This window comes from Gambusia affinis, linkage group LG14 (genome assembly GCF_019740435.1).
Source record: "Gambusia affinis linkage group LG14, SWU_Gaff_1.0, whole genome shotgun sequence".
NCBI lineage: Eukaryota > Metazoa > Chordata > Actinopteri > Cyprinodontiformes > Poeciliidae > Gambusia > Gambusia affinis.
The window spans coordinates 1289892-1309684 of NC_057881.1; the positions used below are offsets into that span (position 1 = coordinate 1289892).

Here is a 19793-nt window from a genome sequence, read left to right on the forward strand (position 1 = left end):
TTTACCGTCACTTTCACCCACACAAAGTTAACATTTTATTGTGTCATATTCGTATCCAGTTTTGTCAGTAAAAAGAAACACACTAAGGAGAACCTCCGTCACCATCTGACCCGTGTTTGACCCTTCGGGGGTTTTGCTGCCGCCATTTCCCCCTTTAAACTGTTTCTTTCTCCAATTTGACTCGCCCCGCCGAAATTCAGCCGTCCAATCAGAAAGCTCAGCTCCTACTGCGTCAAGGGGTCTTTGCTACGATAAGCCAATAGAATTCGAGCATGGCGAGCTACACTCAGTTTGAGCTCTCAGTAGCGCCGCCATGTTGTGAGGGGCAGAGTTGTCTGGAACTGGTGGCCAAACGGGAGAAACGAGTTTTTCAGGTCTTTATGACCATCTGTAAACCACACCGCGTTTCTTACTAAAGGACGTCAAATATCGGACAGCTGTTTGGACTAATCATAATTGCTCTTGTGCGTCACATCCGCTTTTTCTGGCGCTGTGGACTGGATTTTGGCTGCAGCCTCCTCTGGAAACCTCAATGTGAGTGAAAAAAACCGTGTTTTTTCTTTGAGCTGCTGCTGGATTCGGTTTGGCTGAGATCCGGTCCGGTCCGGTCCGCTCATTCAGGCTGAATTTCGAGGTTCAGCTGGAACCAGAAACCGGGTCATGGGCCGGACGGGCCGCTGTCTGAGGGACAGTTCAATATGTACCTGAGATAATATTCAGTCTGAATCACCTGTCCCACCTCTGAGCTACTAATCACTAAAGCTGCAATTATGGATTATTCTAGCAATTATTCTGGCGATTATTCGCAGGACTTTTGCAATAAGCGTATAAATTAATCCATGATCAATTAAAACAAGCTCAATAGTTCCCATTTGCATGATTTATGGTATTTTCTTTTCTTTTTCTACCAAAACCTAGATTACAAGTCTTCAGTCTGGTGTTTTGGTCTAAACTAAACTTTTTTTGGAAGGACAAATTTGTTTACAGAGACTCCATAATTCATTTTATTTGTTGTTTATTTGTTTTGGATGTAAAATGTTTTCCAGTTCCTGTGTTGAACTTGAAGTTCATTGATCTTTGACAATGTGTTCACCTGAAAATGGTCTCAAAACAGCAATATTATCGTTTATCATGATAACTTCCAGCAGCATTTGGCATCATGATATTTGGATCTGAAAGATCAATGACCTTTAATTTTGTAAAACATTAAATGATGAACTTGAACATATTTTAAATATATAAAATAAAACACTACAACCAAACGTCGAAACAATTGAAACCATGGATAAAAATTGATTCTAAAGTCTCTGCAAATAAAATTGCCCTTTAAAAAATATTAATCATAAAAGGAAATTATAAAGCTCATTTTAATTGATTATTGATTAATTATTGCCACAGGCTTGTTTGCTTGGTTCCTATGTTTGTCTTTACTCTCCGTATCGGAGCTCTGAACCTTTCCACTCCTCACTGCTGACCAGCTGGCTGAAAGAAGCCACACATTTTGTGCTAATGTAAAGATATTTTTCAGCTCTAACTGTTCCGTTCAGTCTTTAAGGAAACCCAGATCCTGTTCTGGGTTTTTACGGTCTTTCTCTCCTCGGTGTCTCCCAGAATGGGCAGCGTTTTAGCCGCCAGCGCCGCCCCGGCGCCGCCGTTGCTGCCAGGCGTTGTGTTGCCTCCGCTCCCTCCTCCTCCCTCGGCCGGATCCGGATCCGGATCCGGATCCGGATCCGGACCGCAGCGGGAGGCGAAGAACGTTCTGCCCAACCCCGGAGCCTTTGAGCAGTGTCATCAAACATGTAAAGGTAACGGTGCGCCATCAGATCCACGCTGCGCGGTGGCTGGAGGTAACATGGAGCTTCTCCTCCTCAGAGGTTTTCCCGACGCAGGTGAACGGAGTCCGACTCGTCCTGAACAAGGCGCTGAGCAAACACCTCCAGGTCCGTTTGAGCTCAGAACGGCAAGGGAACGATTAACGGATTGTTAAAATAAGCATCGACTAATTTAGAAATCAATTAATCATTAACTGGAGAATAGATACTCCAATAAAGGTCGATTACTGGAAGAACAACAAATTCAGAGCAGTAATTGAGCCAAAAATGTACAAAAAACAAACATTTTGCATTTAAGATGAATAACAAACAAATGTTTTAGCAAAGTCTGTAGAAAAAACAAGAATAAAGATCGGTTTTGTAACAAAGATTTTACCAGATTTTTTCTATTTGCTGAATGACATAAAATATTTTTTTATTATATTTTTGAATCTGTAATTGAACTAAAGTTTGGCTTATATTTTATAGAATAAATAAAATGAAATTGCGAGATTTTTTGTTAAATCAGTGTTTCGTTCTGGGACAGTCGGGTGTGTGAGGGAACTTTAAAAACATTTAAAAACTGTTTTTTTATCTCCAAAGCGTAGTGCTGGAGGAAGACTTTCCTGGAAAGGTCATGACCTTTAGGAGTGTCTGAACCGCCCTGAAGCCAGAAGCGTTTGGGAACTGTTTGTTTACATCCAGACTCCATGTTTTGCTTTTGAACGCTGTTCAAACCGGATCTTTCCAGGTGAATCATTCCCTGCAGCTCAGCTCCACAGAAAACTCCAGCTACAGGTTCGGAACCACGTTCATCGGATCCGGTCGGGCCGGTCCTGCTGAGGTACGCGGCGGTAAAACCCGACTCCTGTCTCCTGTTTGGGTTTGAACTGGAACGTGCGCCGTCGTTTCTCTGGTTCAGTTGTACCCGGTCCTGGTGGGCGACGTGGACAGCAGCGGCAGCCTGAACGCCCAGGTCATCCATCAGGTCACCGACAGGATCCGGTCCAAAGTGGTCTTCCAGGTGAGCAGAACCGCTCCGCGTCGCCGTGGTTCTGGTTTTCTCTCCAGCTGCTGACGGAGTCAATCTTTCGTCAGACCCACCAGCAGACGTTCGTGACCTGGACGGCCGACGCCGAGTTCAGGGGCGAGGATTTCACGGTGGCGGTCGCCTTCGCCAACCCAGACGTCCTCAACGATTCTGGTACCAAGCTGCGTGGTTCCGCTCGAGGTGGCAGGTCCACTGTGTCCTGAACAACCAATTAGCATTTAGATAGCATCTTATGGTTGCCATGGAGATTGGGTTGGACAATAAATCAATAACAATGAATATATTGTGTTGTTTACAAAATCTGTATAATATTTAATAATTTCACTGAGCTAGGACATGCAGGCAGAGCTAACTGTTAACTCAGCCGCTAAGAGTTAGCTAAGCTAGCTGGGTGGCTTCGACTAACTCTCTCACTCTTTGGTTGCCTAGTAACAGCTGCGCAGCAGCAGTTTCAGGTTTGCCTCATAACTGCTAAAGAATTTTAAAAATAACAACATGAAGTGAGAACTGGATGAAACAGAAAAGGTTTTGCAGCATTTCAGATATTTAAAACAAAAACTAATCAATAATTATTGATCTCCACTGATATGAAAGGGTTATGTTGTGATGCGTTTCATCGTCCAGCTCTGCATGGCTTAAACCGTTTACACCAAAAGATGTTTTCTTGTAGCCACTTCCTGATTTATGAGGATCTACATCCTTCTTTCCTGATTGGCTTGTTCTCTCGTCTTTCCCATTTTGAGTCGGATGTTTTGTGTTTTCTGCTGTGTTGCCATCAGGGACGGTCATCACACACTACCTGCAGTCCGTAACTCCGGCTCTGGCGATGGGAGGACAGCTGGTGTATCAGCGTCGCCCCGGAGACGAGGCGGCCTTTCTGTCGCTAGTGGGCAGGTACACAGGTAAGGCTAGGCTATTAGCTTAGCATGATTCAGCAACAAGGCAGTTCAAAGAGCCATGAGAGCAGCAGAGTAAAGAAAAGGAATAAAAAGTTTTAATCAGACTCTAATTATTGAAGGAACTCAGTGTTTCAGCTGTTTTCAAGTTTCTGGAAGTTTGTTCCAGATTAGTGGATCATAGAAGCTGAATGCTTGGTTCTGGTTCTGGTTCTGCATCTCCAGAACCAGAACCAGATATTAAAGCCTGTTAGCCAGGGGGGGCAGAGATGTAGAGCTGTAGCTACGGTTACTAATGCTAACTAAACAGTTAGCTGCACTGTTCCTAAAACACTAACTATAAACATTAGTTCTGCTAACATGCTAAGCCAACGTAGCATTCAACAGCAGGAGCTAATGCTAACGTGCTAATTTCAATCATGTTGAAAATTAATAAAAATGTCCTAAATATAAATAAAAAAGAAAAACTGTTACTATTTTGTTAATTTATTTCAAAAATATCTAAAGTGCTAATGTAAAGATGATAAAAATAAAATACAACAAAAAAACAAAACAATATAATCTTCCTTTTGTCAGTTGGGTAAAACAAACTGAAATGAAACATGAGCTCTGCTGTTAGCGCTCTGCTGTTAGCACTCTGCTGTTAGCGCTCTGCTGTTAGCGCTCTGCTGTTAGCACTCTGCTGTTAGCGCTCTAGCGGACGTCTTCCCTCACTGACCCTCCTCCTGGTTCTGCTGCCATGTGGGTTCTGAAGAACTTGCGCCAGTCCCAGTGCCAACCAGTCCCAGTTCTTTAGGTCAGACTGGAACCAGTCCAGTCCCGGACCACAATCCAGATCTGTTTCCTGTTTACGTCTCTCTCTACAGGAAGTAACTTCATCGGCGCGCTGACCCTCAGCCGGGCCAGCGTTCAAGCGTCGTACTACCACAGAGCCGGCGACCAGGTGACCTCTGACCCCGCCGCGTTGCCGTCTGCGTTGAGCTCCTCCTGAATGCCTCTGTTTGTGCAGCTGCAGCTCGGCGTGGTGCTGGAGACCGGCGCGTTTTGGGAGGACAGCACCGTGACCTTCGGCTACCAGCTGAATGTTCCCAAAGCTAACCTGCAGTTCAAAGGTCAGCGAGCTTCATCTGCCTGTTGACGCTCAAGTTTCTGTTATTTCAGTTAAAAATCTGCATCAAATCTGTTATGAAATAACAAAGAAGTTGCGTGATAAACTGAAGGAGTTTGTTTTGAAGCTTCTTCTTCTGGGTTTTGCCTCCAGGTGTGATCAACAGCAACTGGGTCGTCGGAGCGACGCTGGAGAAGAAGCTCCTCCCCCTTCCTCTCTCCCTGATGCTCTGCTCCTTCCTGAACCACCAGAAGAACAAATTCCTCTGCGGCTTCGGCATCATGATCGGCTAGCGCCTCCTCTGGCGCCCCCTGCCCCTCTGCCTGATTACTGCATCCAGCTGTTGGTGTTCAGGATAAAATTCAGCTTTAAGCAGAACGTCAAGTTCAGCAGAGACTTCCTGTTCTGGGTCTTATTCCTGGTTTTTTGGTTGTTTTTAATGGAAACCTTCTTCTATTATTAATTAAATATAAATCATCTGGTTCACCCTCAAAGCCATTTGGAAAGTTACACTGTAAAAAATTAGCAGCAATATTTTGGGTTATTTAGTTATAATAGGAAAAACTCTGTGTTCATTTTCCAGAGTCAGATTTTCTCCATATTTATAAATTAGAAATGTTACAGTTTCAAACTAAATATGTAGTTAAGAAGCTAAATATCTGATTTGTAAACAGAATATTTAGTTTCAGATTATTCAGCTTCAAATTATTTATTTTCCAAATTAAATATTTAGCTTGGACCTAAATATTTAGTTCACAAAGTAAACTAAATAGCTTAGTAGCAACTATTTCAGCTAACATGCTAACTAGGTATTTAGCTTGCTAGCCAAATATTTATTTGCCACACTAAATATTTAGTTTGTGAACTACATTTTAAGCATGAACCTAAATATATAGCTTGCTAGCTAAACCTGATTTAGCTAGTTTAGTTTGCAGGCTAATGCTTCCGCTAACCCGTCTTTTAAACCGGTGTTGATAAATGACCGGCTGAATAAACCAAAACTTTGCTCTTAATTTTTTACTGTGTGACTTTACTGAGCTGATTGTTCTCCGTCCTGATCGGTTCTGTTGCCTTTTTATAGCTGGTTCTGTTGAAACCGGAACAGAAGAGACAGAAATACTTTAAAATAAAATGTCTTATAAACAATTCTGACTCTGAATCCTTCAGTCGGTTCTGGTCCAATTCTGTTGAAGTCTTCAAATATTCAAATTGCTTCAAGTTTGATTAACTCCATTTAGAAAATTGTTTCAAACGTGTTTACTCAGAAAGTTTAACACTGAAAATAGTTTTAGTTTTGTTCTTTAATGTTTGTTACAGATCCACATGAAATCATGTGAGCTGAAGAAAAAATAATCAAATATAAAATTTTAAATATTTAAAATTAATGTGAAAAGTATTACAAAATAAAAATAAGTCAATAGTTTTTAATATAAAAATCTGAAAAGTGTGGTGTGCATTTATATCCAGTTTTTTAAGTCAGGCTTGCGTCATCAAAAAAACCATTTCATTTCAATAAATTGAAATAATTTGATAAGAACAATTTATAATTGACTAAGAAAAAATGTCTAACAGATCAGGAAGCAGAAACCAAAATGTTTAAGAATTCAGATTTATTTTGGTCAATTTAAATAAAGAAGATTAGAAGATGAAGTTAAGTGCAGAAGGTTATTAAATAAGGGCCTGCGGCTGAAGCCAGAATAAATACGCATGGACAGTCCATTTACTGGGTCTTCTGGGTGAAGGCGTCCCACAGGGCGGTGAGCTGGGCCTGCAGGTCCTGAGCTCCGGCGTCCAGCTTGGCCCGCAGCGCCTCGCCGTTCTGAACCAGGCTCTGCTGGAGCTCCTCGGCCTTCTGGGCCACCTGCGTCTGGAAGCCCTGCGCCAGAGGAACCACGCTCTGCTGGAAGTCCTCCAGGCTCCGCTCCATCTTCCCCTTCAGCTGGTCGCCGTAGGGCCCCATCTGGGCCTGCAGCTGGGTGGCGCCGGCCTCCAGCTGGGTCCGCAGCTCCTGGCTCTTCTGCAGCAGCACGGCCTTCAGCGCCTCTCCGTCCACCGCCTCGGCGTATGGCGCCGCCTCCCGCTTCAGCTCCTCCACCTGCGCCTGCAGCTTGGCCAGCAGCTGCTCGCCGTACGGCCGGACGTTTGACTCCAGGGCCGCCACGTCGCCCTCCAGCCGGGCCTTCAGCTGCTCCGCCTCCTGGCTGAACCGGGTCAGGAAGTCCTGGGTCAGGGGCGCGGCCTGGGTCCGCAGCGACGCCACGTACTGGTTCACGGTGTCGGCGCTCTGGGAGATCTTCGCACTGGGAACGAGAAAAAAAAACGCTTCAGAAATCTGTCTGCCCAGATCAAAGTGAAACCAAAGAAATGTATCAATTAATCTATTAATCACATGATAAGTTTCATTTTGATATATTTGAAGGGATATTCTTTTTGCAGACATCATAATCCGTTTTATTTTACGACAGTATTTGGGCCAGGCTAACAAAAAAAATATATAATTACAATAAAGTCATAAAATTGTGAGAAAAGAGTCACATAGGAGAAAAACGTAGTGTTGCAAAGATAATATTAGAATAACGTCATTTTGAGATTAGTGTCAGTAAAACAGGAACACTCCAGAGCTCTAAAAGTCAAAAAATTAGTTTAAAAGATTTTCAGAAATTTTTAGATTAATCTCAAGAAATTTCTAGAAAAAATTGAGAATTTCTGAGTTTCCAACTCGAACATTTTCAGAAATTTCCAAGTTTAAGATTTCTTTTAGAAAATTTCTGAGATTAATCTAAAAATTTCTGAGTATCCTCTTTACAACATTTTTTTTTATCAATGACCTAAATCTGCTTAGTAAGCTCCAGAGTTTAGTGCTCTTTATAAAATTAAAGCTTTTTTATCTTTTAGGAGATAATTTTGCATTTTTATCAGTATATTACCTTAAAATGATCTCAAACAATAATATTATCGTTTATCGGCTCTTACTTCACTTCCTGTCCCAGGTCGGAGTCCCGGATCTGCTGCAGGGAGTCCTCGGCGGTCTGCGTTGCCTTGGCAACGTAGTCCCAGAAAGCGGCCTTCACCACCTCCATGTTGCTCTTGGGAGGCTCCTGCCACAGGATGTTGGCGTTGCAAACTGCGGACGAAACGTCACGTCAGCATCCTGATGCCGATCGGCTTAAATCGGTTCAAACCGTCAAGATCCGCTCACCTGAGATCAGAACCAGAACCACGAGGATCTTCATGTTTGGTCCTTTTGGGTTTCACCTTTCAGAGGCAGCAGGGTTCTCCTCCAGTCGGGTCGGTGTGTTCTGCCCGGCGGCCCGGTCGGGTTTTATAGCCCCCGGCTGGAGGGCAAAGTCCCGCCGCAGCTGCCCCGTTGGACGCATTCCTGTCCCTGCTGTCATTCCACATCACAACGCGGGATCACGCACCGGATTACCGGCGGGAATCCCGACTGCCGGTCCGGTTCCAGCCTGTTTCCAGCTGCTTGAGACAATACACATCAGAAACAACACTGTTTTGGTTTATTATATTATTAAAAATGTCTCAAAACAAAACGTAGCAGTAAAGCAACTGTTCACTTTACTAGGCACACCTGATGATGAAGCAGCCAATCAAATGGCAGCAGCTCCAGGCCTCGGACATGACGGTTTGAGTACCAAATGAAGAAAGTAATTTCTGAATTTGTTTTTGTAGGGTTTACACTGTAAAAAGTTCTATACCAGGAATGAGCGACCTTTATCCTTTAATTTAGATCTGCATTAACTTAAAAAAAGACAACTTCTAATAAATTTATATGAATATCTATAGAGATTTTGAAAGAGCCATCATTTTATTTCTATTTTTAGGTTCATTAAATCAATATGTTCAGAGGTTTGGGGAAAAGATGTTCTAAAAAAAAAGTATTTTTGAAGAAAAATAACATGTTTTCACAAATCAAAAGTCTGAATCTATTTTTAAAAACATTATATTATTTTTTGTCATCTCAGTGAATCACAGGTTTTTTAAGTTGTGGTTGTTTGACCCCGTGTCGAGGTCAGCCCATAACAGCCGCGTTCAGTCTGTATGTTTGGGTTAAAAACAAATATTGTTCATTTTTTCAGTTCGACAGAAACAAACTCAGACCTACGTGACGTGGTGATAACTAGTCAGGGACTAAAACGTTTAATCAAGTAAACTGCAGTGTCTGTTATTAATTATCACATTTTAATTGAAAATCTTTTAGCAGCAAGATAAGCAACATTTCAACTCTAAAACACTTTCTGCTGCGAGATTATTGAATAAATGAACACACGAGGTCACAAACAAATATATTTATAGTTATAATCTGTTATTGACCTTTAACCATCAGATTGGAGGAAAGTCATAGAGCTTCTTTAGAAACATGGACTCTGGACGTTAGCATTAGCATCATGCTTAGCATTGGGATGCTGTTTTGGGCTAGCATAGCTTCTCAGGCAGGCTAACTCCTTTTAGAACAAGTTGAGCTCATCAATAATCTTTCCCAGCGTTCAATCAGATCGTATAGAAGCAGGAATTAAACCACAGAGCCGGGAGAAGCCGCTTTGTCGTCCGTCGCTGTTGTGCGTCACATTTACGGGTGTATTCGTTTGGGACTCATGTCTCAGATTCCTTTGGGTTTCTTCAAGGTTCTTCTGTGGACGTCAGACAGAAACAAGTTTATCAGCAGTTTTCTTTTCCTCCGAGGGAAACTTATCTGCCGGTTGGGTTGTATCGGGACACGCAGCGCTCTCCGGAACAGATTATCACAGGGTGAGACGGCAGAACGGATCAAAGTCCGGCTTACATCTCCATGACCCACAATCCCTCTGGGGACAGGAACAGTCACGGCTGATTACCCGGGTCTGGATCAGAACAAACTGCTTTTATCTGCTGAAGGTTTTGAGAGTGAAGCTGATAAATCTGTTCATCAGTCGATCTTGGCGCCTTTGAAGCCTGTAAATGTATTTATTTAATTAGTTTTCTTTGTCCCTCACGCCAGAAAGCAAAGCTCAACTATTCGAATGATTCTTCACACTCAGAGGGAAATAAGCTGTTGTTCTCTGCAGGTCGGATTATTCTGAATGGAAACCCAACATTATGTGTCTCAGAGAATCAGAATGTTACATCAGATCAACAGAAACTGATATTTTAATTGGAGATGCTCCTGGAAACTGTGTCCACTTTTAGGTCCTCAGTTCTTGGTCTGGGATCCATGAACTTCTGAGCTTCTGTTGAGGTTCTGCTGAGGTTCTGTTGAGGTTCTGTTGAGGTTCTGCTGAGTTTCTGTTGAGGTTCTGCTGAGTTTCTGTTGAGGTTGTGGGAGTCCAGTTTGCTGTGAACATTCAGGTCACACCTTGTCTCTACATTTCAAAATCACCAAGTTATAGAAGGAAGAAGATTAAATCAACAAAATAAAAGCCTCCATATTTCCCACAGCAGATGATCCTGGCTTTAGCCAAATCTCTGTTACATATGAAATTAGTTTGGTCTTTTAAATGCAAGCTTACAAAAAATATCAAAATAAAAGTCTCAGTTTTTATAGCTTTCTTTACACATTTAAAGCTCTTAAAAGCATAATTTGGACGCTGCGGCTGGAAAATTGACTCCACATGACTAACATGCTACTGATACTCCATGTTTTAATGGTAGCACGTAAGCTAACATTAGCATTTTAGCTGAACGGAGAACAGCACTGTAGGTCAACATGCTACTAAGAGCCTCCATGTATTTTCGCTAACGTTAGCATTTTAGTTGATATTGATATGAAAGCTCAACTGAATGGAGTAAATCAATATTAGTCAATATGCTGTGAATAGTACACATGCTATTTGTAGCATTTAAGCCAATATTAGCATTTTAGCTTATACATAAAAGCAGGAGTAAATATCTTTTATTGCTGACCGACCAATCAGAGCCAGAAGGAGGGCCTTAGCGCTGTCAATCATCCTCATATAAATATACTTAAAAATGTATTTTTAAATAAAAATTACATACTGTAAATGTAATGCTTGCATGCTGAATGGAGTAAGTAAATGTTTGTCAACACGCCATTGGTAGCTCACATACTAACAGTAGCATGTAAGCTAACATTAGCCTCCTTCTAAACATGAACTCCTTTTGGACATTTTCATGACACAGAACTGCAATATAACCTGCAAATCTTTTGTTTTAGGCTCTTTAGGTTTTAATGATCCAATCTGAGGCCCAACAGATTTGACTCAACGTCACAACCTTTTAAATATCTCTGAATTTTTCTAATGATGATTAAAATACTTTATTGACGCCGAAGGGAAATTAAATGTTGTATTAATTCAAATTCTTCAGAGTTATTTAGATACTGATGGTTGTTGGCAGGAAAGATCTCTGGAATGGCCTGTATTACAATGACTTTGAAGAAACCTCAAAAATTATTTTATTTTCCATCAACTTTGTGTTTCACTTTGTCACAAAGTCTCAGATAGTCACTGAAGTTTGTCCAGTTATTCTGGGATAAAACAGAAATCTCCATAAACTGTCAAATGATCACCTTTAACAGAAACTCTGTAGTCTTATTATGTATAACTTATAATGCTGGTTTTTAACTGTTATGTAAATGAGTAAAACCTGACAGATTGATTCAAACATAAAAAATGTTCAGTTCTTGTGGAAGAATCTCAAGGTTCTGACCCAAATAAAACAACTGGGCTGAATCAAAATAAGATTCGGAGAGGCAAACATGTATAACAGTAATGTTGATACTTTGGTGTCTCTGCTGATAATTAATCAACAGAATGTAAATTAATTATCAGTGTCATCATTGTGTGCTAATGAATAATATCAGTATTTTGTTCTCGTTATCGGCTCTGTAAGCGTGGCGTTCAGGCTGTGGCAGCTCTGATCTCAGCATCTCCTCCGTTCAGCTCTGCTGCCTATAAATACTGATGAAGACGCCTGCAGCGTCCATCAGCCGGCTGACTGGCTGGACAGGAAGGACTCCAGCTCCTCTGGATCAACCCGGACCTGAAAGCCTTTGCTCTCTCTCAAGGCAGCCATGAAGATCCTCGTCATCCTCGTCTTCCTCACAGGTCAGACAACCTCGATGCTTTGTGAAAATGTCAGAAGAAGAAGAAAACGAGGCTTCAAGCTGTGTTGTCTCTGCAGGTTGTAATGGTGGACAGTATGACCATCCGTCCAGAAGCCAGGTGAAGATGGCGCAGGATGCTTACTGGGACTATGTCCAGAAGTCAACGATGACCCCAAAGGACTGCGTGTGGGACATCCGACATTCACGTCCAGGACAGTATCTGTGGTGAGAGGAAACCTCAAACCGTTTCTACATTAAACCTGCTTAAATATTTAAAGGGAACATTCATTAATGATGACCTATAGAAATCTAAACTTAAGAAAACAAACATGTTTCAGTGTTTTACTTTGACATTTTTATGTTATTTGTATGTATCATTAATAATAATACATACGAATATGTATGTATTAAATATTTTTAATCTATAATTTAATTTTCATCAATTATTTTATTCCTTTAAAAATCTGTTGTTTTATTTATTTGTTTCATTAATTGTAATTTTACGTTTAATAAAAACTATTATCAGTATTACTATTTATAATAATAATAATAATCATATTGTTAATAATAAAATAATGATAATAATAATAATGTCTTTATATATAGATATATATCCACTGAGAAAAGCTATTTCATGTCTGAAGAATCGAGTTGTTCATCAGAGTTCTGTCTGGTTCTGCAGCTCCCTCATCTCACACAGCGTCGAGTCGGTCCAGAAGTTCTTCCGCCTCGTGTACGCTCACATCGTTCTGTGGAGCACCCACTTCTACCACAGGCTCTGCCAAGAGGTAGATCAGCTGCACCAACACCTCCACGACTTTCTGCACCATTTGGAATATGACGTACATCACCACGCCAAGGAGCTGGTGGCTCAAATCCGCTGGCAGCTGCAGAGTATCAAGATCTTGGCAGCCCACTACATTGAAGCCCTGGACCCCACAGGCCTGAAGATGGCGCTGCTGGAGAAGACCAAGGAGCTGAATGAGCATTTGAAAAGGTGCTTTGAACTCCTGGAAACTCACCATTATGAACACTATTGTCACCATCACCAACATCATGATCACAAACCTCCTGGTCACCATCAAGTCCAACATCCTGGTCACCATCAAGTCCAACATCCTGGTCACCATCAAGTCCAACATCCTGGTCACCATCAAGTCCAACATCCTGGTCACCATCAAGTCCAACATCCTGGCTACTATCATTGTCACCATTATGGTCACAAACCTCATGGCCACCATCTTGGCCACCATCTTGGTCACCATCAAGTCCAACATCCTGGCTACCATCATTGTCAACATTATGGTCACAAACCTCATGGCCACCATCTTGGCCACCATCTTGGTCAGCATCTTGGCCACCATCTTGGTCAGCATCTTGGTCAGCATCTTGGTCAGCATCTTGGTCACAAACCTCCTGGCCACCATCATCCTCCTGGCTGTGGACCTGAGACGAAGAAGAAAATAGATGAAAGCATGAAAGCCTTTAAGACCACCTTGTTCTCCCTGGTCAGGAAGTTTGAGATCGAACTCGCCCAAACTACCGCAAAGATCAACAGGAAAATGGTTCCTGAAGGAATAAAACACCACGGCCAGCTGATTAAAGACTCAGATCACCTGAAGGATGACCTGGAGAGTCTGTGGCGAGACTGGATACTGCTAAGTCAGCAAAAGGTCGGCTGAATGGATTTGACAGTGGCTTCATCCAAGGGTCAACATAAACATAAGCATCTTACTTTTACTTTTAATACTAAAACACATTGATTTAAACATATTTTTTCAAGTCAATATAATTTGTTTTTGTTTCTGTAAAATGTCTGTGGTATTTATTGATCAAAATACAAGATTGAAATGCAGAGACTTGTTTTTTTCTTAAACTATTTAAAACTTATTCAAAAGCAACTAAATTGTACTTCTTCCTTTTGTTTTGAGAAATATGTAAGTATGGAAATACTTGCATTCTCCCAAATATAGCTACAATAGAGCCTCCTGTATTACAATAAAGTTCAGAAAAACCAGCTTTTCTCTCAAATAACTAGAGGAATTGTAGGTTCATCTCCCCGCGATACATTCAGGTTATTAAAGCAGCAATAAAAAGCAGATAAAAACATCTTCATCACACAGGTAATATACTGCTCTGCCAGAAATATCTGTCTTCTCTGTGGATGTACTGTAATTGTGTCACATTTTAAAGAGCTAATTTACAACACTGCCTCATGATTCTACAGGTAATCTATTTCTATTATTACTAACCTCAATCAGGTGTTAATGCCTAAAAACCTTAGTCAAGGTTTATTTTTATGCCTGAATAATATTTATTAACAACTTTTTTATTGCTAACAGTAACGAAATTATTTTACTGGCTAAATTAAGTCAAATAGCTAGGTAGCTAAGCCTAGCTACCTAGCTAACCTTAAATAAAATTTCCAATTTTATTTAAGGTTTTTGGGAACATTGAGGACTTTTAAAAAACAAACCAACAAGTAAATATCCAATTATGACCAAGTTAACGTCAAAAGCTACAGCTTTTCTTAACCCCAGACTTGCTAGAGCTAATCTTTCAGCAGCTAACATTACTGAATTCTTCTAGCCTTACAAAGCCGTTTTAGTGGCTAAAGCAACAACATAATTTTCATCAATAATCATAAGCAGTTTATTTTCGTCATACGTAAATAAATAAGATTAAATTTGCTAGTTAAAATTCCGACTTATTATAGCTAACTCTTTCAGCAGGTAACAATAACCTCCAGCCCTAGCCAAACCGTTTTTGTGCCTAAAACAACCAAATAATTTTTATATTATTTTATATGATATATTATTTTATTAACCGAATAAATATATTTGATAGTTAACCTTTCATGTAATGGAGTGACCAACTTAAACACAGTGTTTGTTAGAATAGCCACTACAATAAAAAAAAAAGACTCTTTGGATGAACATAAAAAAATTATGGAAAAGTTTTCCACCTGATTACTTTGCTTTATTTCTGTTACTCCTATTTAAAGCAAATGTATTAGGTCAACTTAATTCATTAAGGTTATTCCAATGTAAAGCAATTGTGTTGGCTCAACTTATGTTATTATGGTTATTCTATGGTTGATTCTAAATCAAATGTGTTGGCTGAACTTAACTTATTACGGTTATTCCAATTTAAATAAAATGTGTTTGCTCAATATGATTTATTAAGGTTGATTCAACTCATTTACTATAGTTGGATCCAATGTAATTTAAAAGAGCCAGCACAACTAATTTGCAACTCTTTGGACCAAATAATTTACTTGACAAAGATTAATGGCATTTTTGTTGAAACCAACTTTTTTTTAATCCGAAGTGTTTTTGCGGCGCTAGTGGCTCGCATGTTTTTGAGACAGTAGGCAGACAGGTTGAGGACATGGCAACCAGCAACGTCTGCGTCGAGGTCTAAGGCCTCCAAACGTGCAGTGTGCTAATTTTTATTATATTATTTATATTATCTGATTTTTATTGGTTAATTATCTGTAAACCTTCAAGGTTTTTTTTTTTTTTTACCGTTTCAGGTCATTTCAGGGCTTTTGGTTCATTAACAGAAAATCCCTGTATAATCTGTATAAATGCTCACAGAAAGGTCAATTCGATTATTTTGTCTTTGTGGGTTTTGATCTGCTTTAAACAAAATTACAATTTCCGCCTTTCTGGTGTTTCTACCTGATTAAATTTCATCATATCTGTTTATTTTTAATCATCAACAGGATTATTCATAAATCAGAAGTGCGATAATCATTAGCCACCTAATAAAAGTTTTATAAATGAAGTCTGCAGCTGTTATGTCACATCAGTGCGGTTGGACCATGAAGTCATATAGAAATGACCTTTGACCTTTTCCCTGCTGTGCTGTCAGTCAGCTGCAAATGCAGAGTTTTCAGTCAGAATGTGAAGCTTCAGTCACAAATTAGAGACGGTATAAGTGAAGAAGGAGGAGTTTCATTCTGTTTAGGAACCAGCTGGTGGGGAGCGAGGTCCGAAGAGTTTACAGGTTCCTTCACGGTTCTGACCTGGTTGCATGTTCAGAGTGCAACGTGGAGCCAAAACAACAAACACAGCAATAAAAGGTGACAACAGCACAGTCTGAGCTGGGAACTTCGGACGCAGGTCAGAAATCTTCCAGACATTTATTGGATCTCATCGGTGCCACCTGATCGGTATAAATACTCAGAGAAGGATTCATTCGGCCTCACAGACGTCACAGATCAAACCTGAGGTGAGAGAAGCCTTTTCATTCCTGCAGGAAGATTCAAATTTTGGTTAACATGGAAGGGATTCTGGTGTCACCTCACAAATTTAATCTGTCGTACATTTTTCTCAAAATCTCTTCTTGTGTGGCTCTATTTTCCAGCCTCTGGTCATCATGAGGGTGTTTGCAGTTATCCTCGCTCTTGCAGTCATCTCAGGTGAGTTCGGTTTTCTCCAAGCAAATTAAAAATGTTTGTGGTTAAAAAGTGGGAACCGACACTTTCATCTGGTTCAGGTCAAGAGCGTCAGGATTTCCTGAAAAGAAGAACGGTCGTTTGAAAGCTTTTAAAAAATCCTCAAACAAACAGAGAAATCTTAGTTTTTATTTATTTTTTGCCAGATTTGATACATTTTCTGAAAACTGTTTAAGTTTTTATGATTTTTGAGTTTTAAGAGAAACATGTCTGCATAAATAGAGTCAATAGATTCAAAATAATTGTTTTGTTTACACTAAAGTTTGTATACCTGTTAATGAATCACATGAATATCAAGTTTCTGCTTCCAGCTCCATTATAACTGTAAGAATTTCTTATAGTCGATATAAAAACAAAGTTCTTCTGAATTTTTAGGGGATTTTTCACCTTAGATTATTGAATAAACCAATTAAGATCCAGGAATTGTTCAAATAACTGGAAATGAATGAATTACTTTGTTCAAATCTGGGACAGAATTTAGACGCAGTTAATACGTTAAAATCATGTTAACAATAAGCAGAAAGAGCAGAACAGGATAAAAAAAGATTTGTGTGCATTTTCCCCAAAACAAACGGCAAAATATTCTAGTTTTGGAGCAAATCATAAGAAAATCTTTGGGTTGATTTGAGAAACTGCAAAACAAAAATAAGACAATCTTTAAAGAGGGAATCTGAAACTAAAGTATTGATTTTACCATATTAATATTGATCCGATACTGATAATGACTTGATGTCAATATTATTGATATTTTGGATCGATCTGCCCAACTTTACTATTTGAAATTCAGTTCAAATGTTAATATAATTATTAACATGTAATAATTACAATTTAGAATAATAACCTATTTAATGGTTATTAAATAGCAAATAACCATTTAATTCAAAAGCAATGGTTGTTCAAAAATATCAATTCTGACTCCATTTGAAAGTCTCCCTGGAGCAACAGAAGCATCAGTAAAATCAACAGTGTTTGGTTCCTTAAGAGCCTGGTGTTGCTAATTAGCATCATATCTAAATTTACAATAATGTAGGTGCAATGTTCACATTTATAATCTCGAAGTAATTTACCATCTGAATGAATTGTGTTTTGTACAGTTGGATATAAATCCAGGCAATAAGGGGTTAAAAAGCGACAGATTAAGTTTCTTCTTTGTCCTCTGCAGGATCCCGTGCACGAAGCGTTCTGCAGGACGACTGGCAGGGCACGTGGGACGTGACGGTGGAAAGGTTCAATGATTACATCACAGAGCTGAATTCGAGGGCCGATGGAGTGGTGAAGGACATCAAGAGCTCCCAGATCAGCCGAGAGCTCGAGTGAGTGATCAGCCTGTTCCGACCGAAGATCTTTGTTCAGGCCCAGGAAGGTTAAAGGTTGCAGACGGCTCCAGGTCACGCTTGATTCTTAAAATGTGGATTACAGTATTTAATGAGAAACTTAACCAACATAAAATACTCAGAATAGAAAAAGCAACAAGTATATCATTTTATTAGAGGTTAAAGGTCATGTATTATAAATATTTGATTTTACTTTTCAATAAATATACTAACTTTAATGTTGAGTCTTTTAACTAGATTTAATTTACGTTCATTTCTGTCTATACTTACTTTTCAGATTCTCTGCTACCAACACCTAAACGCAAAGTCAGAAAAAATATTTTAAAACTCTCAGAACTGTAATCTAACAGTTTCTTCTATACTCCAAAAACCCAAAACTTTAGTTTGTTGAAAAACTTTTTTTGCATTTCAGGAAACACAATTTTGCCACTTCCGGTTGCTAATTGATATTTGAACTGTGTGTCAGAGTCACTTTGTTTACATGTTTATAATTTAGATTTTTAGAATAACAAATTCCAACCAAACCTGCTGCATTTAGAAAACCTCTGAAATTTGCTTATTGTTTTGCTCAGAGGCAAAGCTAAAGCTGAGTTTGGAGTCCGATCTGCCACTTTCTGCTCAAACTGTGCAAAACACACTAAATGCCTGATTCCAAAAGGGTTTTTACTGTTTCCTGGAGCTGAGAAGTAAATGGTCTGACTCCTGAACAGAACCCTGATCCAGGACAGCATGTCGGAGCTGGCCTTGTACCGGGACGACCTGCAGACCAAGCTGGCCCCCTACACCCAGGAGGCTGCAGAGCGCTTCGGGAAAGACCTGCAGCTGCTGGTGGACAGACTGCGCGGACACATGACCGACGCCCGCGGCCAGATGGAGAACTACCTGCAGGAGCTCCAGACCACGATGGAGCAGAACGCCGACGACGTCAAGGCCCGAGTGTCCACCTACACCAGGAAGCTGAAGAAACGCCTCCAGAAAGACACCCAGGAGATCCAGCGGTGAGTGACGGGCTGGACGGGCGGCAGCAGAGAAAACCTCACGAATATCAGGTCATAAATGAACTTTTACAGACAGGAGGAGAAAAAGTCTAATAGTTTATAAATACTTAAATATTTCATGTATTCACTGAACGTCAGAGAGATTATTCTCCTTCCTTTGGGTGGATTCTCTAGAAATAGAGAATCAAATGGGATGTTAATTATGGAGCTAAATTGGGGCCATAAAGTTTGTTAAAAAAAACATTTTGAAACTGAAAAAAATTTTCCAACTACTCTTCAGTTTCAAATCTGGCTCTCAGTTTTGATGTTTCCTTCTTTTGAACAAACTTTATGGCCCCAATTTAGCTCCATAGTTTATAACTCAATGTTGTCCAAAAGGATCTTTAATTGACCTTTTTGTAAAAATAAAACATCATTTTCAGTTGCAGGTTTAAACTAACAGATTTTTGTCACATTTGCACCTTTGAAAAGCCTGAAAAACTAACAGTGAAGAAAACAAAATAAAGATTTTGCCCAGGAGTAGCTGTTCTGAAAAGCTCAGAGGAATTAAGACATTTAGAGAATGAACGTCCTTCTAACTCGCTGCTGCCACTGGAACATTTTCAACCAGATGTTTGTTGAGCTAAATAAAACCGTCTGATGTTTTCCGCCGCAGACACGTTTCTGACTACATGGAGGAGCTGCAGAGCCGCGCCTCGGACAACGTGGAGAGCATGAAGACCAGACTGGACCCGTACTTCACTCAGGTACGGGACAACGCCGAGGCCAAGATCACCACCCTGAACGAGCTGCTGAAGACGCAGGTGGACCGCGTGAGGGACCAGGTCCAGACCGCCGGCGAGGACCTGCGCGCCGCCCTGGGCGCCAAGATGGAGGAGCTGCGCAACTGGTTCGAGCCGTTTGTCACCGTGATCAGAGAAAGCTTGTAAACTGGGATCTGAAACCAGTTCATGTGACAGAATTCACCAATAAAACCAGTTACACTCCAGATGTTTGTCTCCTCAACACAATTACTGATAAAATGCTGAAATCTTCACGAATAAAAAGCCAAGAAAAAAACTCCAAACCATCAGGAG

General features: G+C 40.3%; 3 protein-coding genes across 5 annotated transcripts; 2 read left to right on the forward strand and 1 right to left on the reverse strand.

Moving 5' to 3' along the window:
- The first annotated feature begins 307 nt into the window (after positions 1 to 307).
- tomm40l (translocase of outer mitochondrial membrane 40 homolog, like) lies at positions 308 to 6010 on the forward strand. 2 transcript variants are annotated; one of them, XM_044138015.1, is made up of 10 exons: positions 308 to 534; positions 1612 to 1805; positions 1873 to 1940; positions 2563 to 2655; positions 2734 to 2835; positions 2910 to 3015; positions 3642 to 3764; positions 4625 to 4701; positions 4768 to 4870; positions 5020 to 5974. In XM_044138015.1, exons 2-10 carry the CDS (start codon positions 1613 to 1615, stop codon positions 5157 to 5159), a joined length of 1005 nt encoding a protein of 334 aa, XP_043993950.1. In that variant the 5' UTR covers positions 308 to 534; position 1612; the 3' UTR covers positions 5160 to 5974. The 2 variants fall into 2 exon arrangements, with proteins under 2 accessions (XP_043993950.1, XP_043993951.1); XM_044138016.1 differs by having other exon boundaries at positions 315 to 534; positions 4774 to 4870; positions 5020 to 6010.
- Positions 6011 to 6461: 451 nt separating this feature from the next.
- Positions 6462 to 8220, reverse strand: apoa4a (apolipoprotein A-IV a). The gene is made up of 3 exons (XM_044138809.1): positions 8066 to 8220; positions 7840 to 7990; positions 6462 to 7166 (listed from the first exon to the last, which is right to left on the reverse strand). The coding sequence occupies exons 1-3, from the start codon at positions 8097 to 8099 to the stop codon at positions 6587 to 6589; spliced, it is 765 nt and encodes a 254-aa protein (XP_043994744.1). The 5' UTR covers positions 8100 to 8220; the 3' UTR covers positions 6462 to 6586.
- A 530-nt stretch (positions 8221 to 8750) lies between these two features.
- apoea (apolipoprotein Ea) lies at positions 8751 to 19707 on the forward strand. 2 transcript variants are annotated; one of them, XM_044138808.1, is made up of 6 exons: positions 14064 to 14150; positions 15896 to 16159; positions 16295 to 16349; positions 17548 to 17698; positions 18430 to 18717; positions 19373 to 19707. In XM_044138808.1, the coding sequence occupies exons 3-6, from the start codon at positions 16307 to 16309 to the stop codon at positions 19644 to 19646; spliced, it is 756 nt and encodes a 251-aa protein (XP_043994743.1). In that variant the 5' UTR covers positions 14064 to 14150; positions 15896 to 16159; positions 16295 to 16306; the 3' UTR covers positions 19647 to 19707. The 2 variants fall into 2 exon arrangements, 1 of the variants encoding a protein (XP_043994743.1); XR_006372769.1 differs by lacking the exons at positions 14064 to 14150; positions 16295 to 16349; positions 17548 to 17698; positions 18430 to 18717; positions 19373 to 19707 and adding exons at positions 8751 to 9630; positions 11760 to 11924; positions 12001 to 12148; positions 12606 to 14046 and having other exon boundaries at positions 15896 to 16153.
- Positions 19708 to 19793: the final 86 nt, after the last annotated feature.

Bases quoted from the DNA above. Each gene is read 5' to 3' on its own strand.
- tomm40l (XM_044138015.1), top strand. From the start codon at position 1,613: ATGGGCAGCGTTTTAGCCGCCAGCGCCGCCCCGGCGCCGCCGTTGCTG. The intron at 1,941-2,562 runs GTCCGTTTGAGC...GGATCTTTCCAG, and splicing joins CGCTGAGCAAACACCTCCAG to GTGAATCATTCCCTGCAGCT. The intron at 3,765-4,624 runs GTAAGGCTAGGC...CTCTCTCTACAG, and splicing joins GCTAGTGGGCAGGTACACAG to GAAGTAACTTCATCGGCGCG.
- apoa4a (XM_044138809.1), bottom strand. From the start codon at position 8,099: ATGAAGATCCTCGTGGTTCTGGTTCTGATCTCAG. The intron at 7,991-8,065 runs GTGAGCGGATCT...TTTCGTCCGCAG, and splicing joins GGTTCTGGTTCTGATCTCAG to TTTGCAACGCCAACATCCTG. The intron at 7,167-7,839 runs GTAAGAGCCGAT...TCTCGTTCCCAG, and splicing joins GACCTGGGACAGGAAGTGAA to TGCGAAGATCTCCCAGAGCG.
- apoea (XM_044138808.1), top strand. From the start codon at position 16,307: ATGAGGGTGTTTGCAGTTATCCTCGCTCTTGCAGTCATCTCAG. The intron at 16,350-17,547 runs GTGAGTTCGGTT...TGTCCTCTGCAG, and splicing joins CGCTCTTGCAGTCATCTCAG to GATCCCGTGCACGAAGCGTT. The intron at 18,718-19,372 runs GTGAGTGACGGG...TTTCCGCCGCAG, and splicing joins GACACCCAGGAGATCCAGCG to ACACGTTTCTGACTACATGG.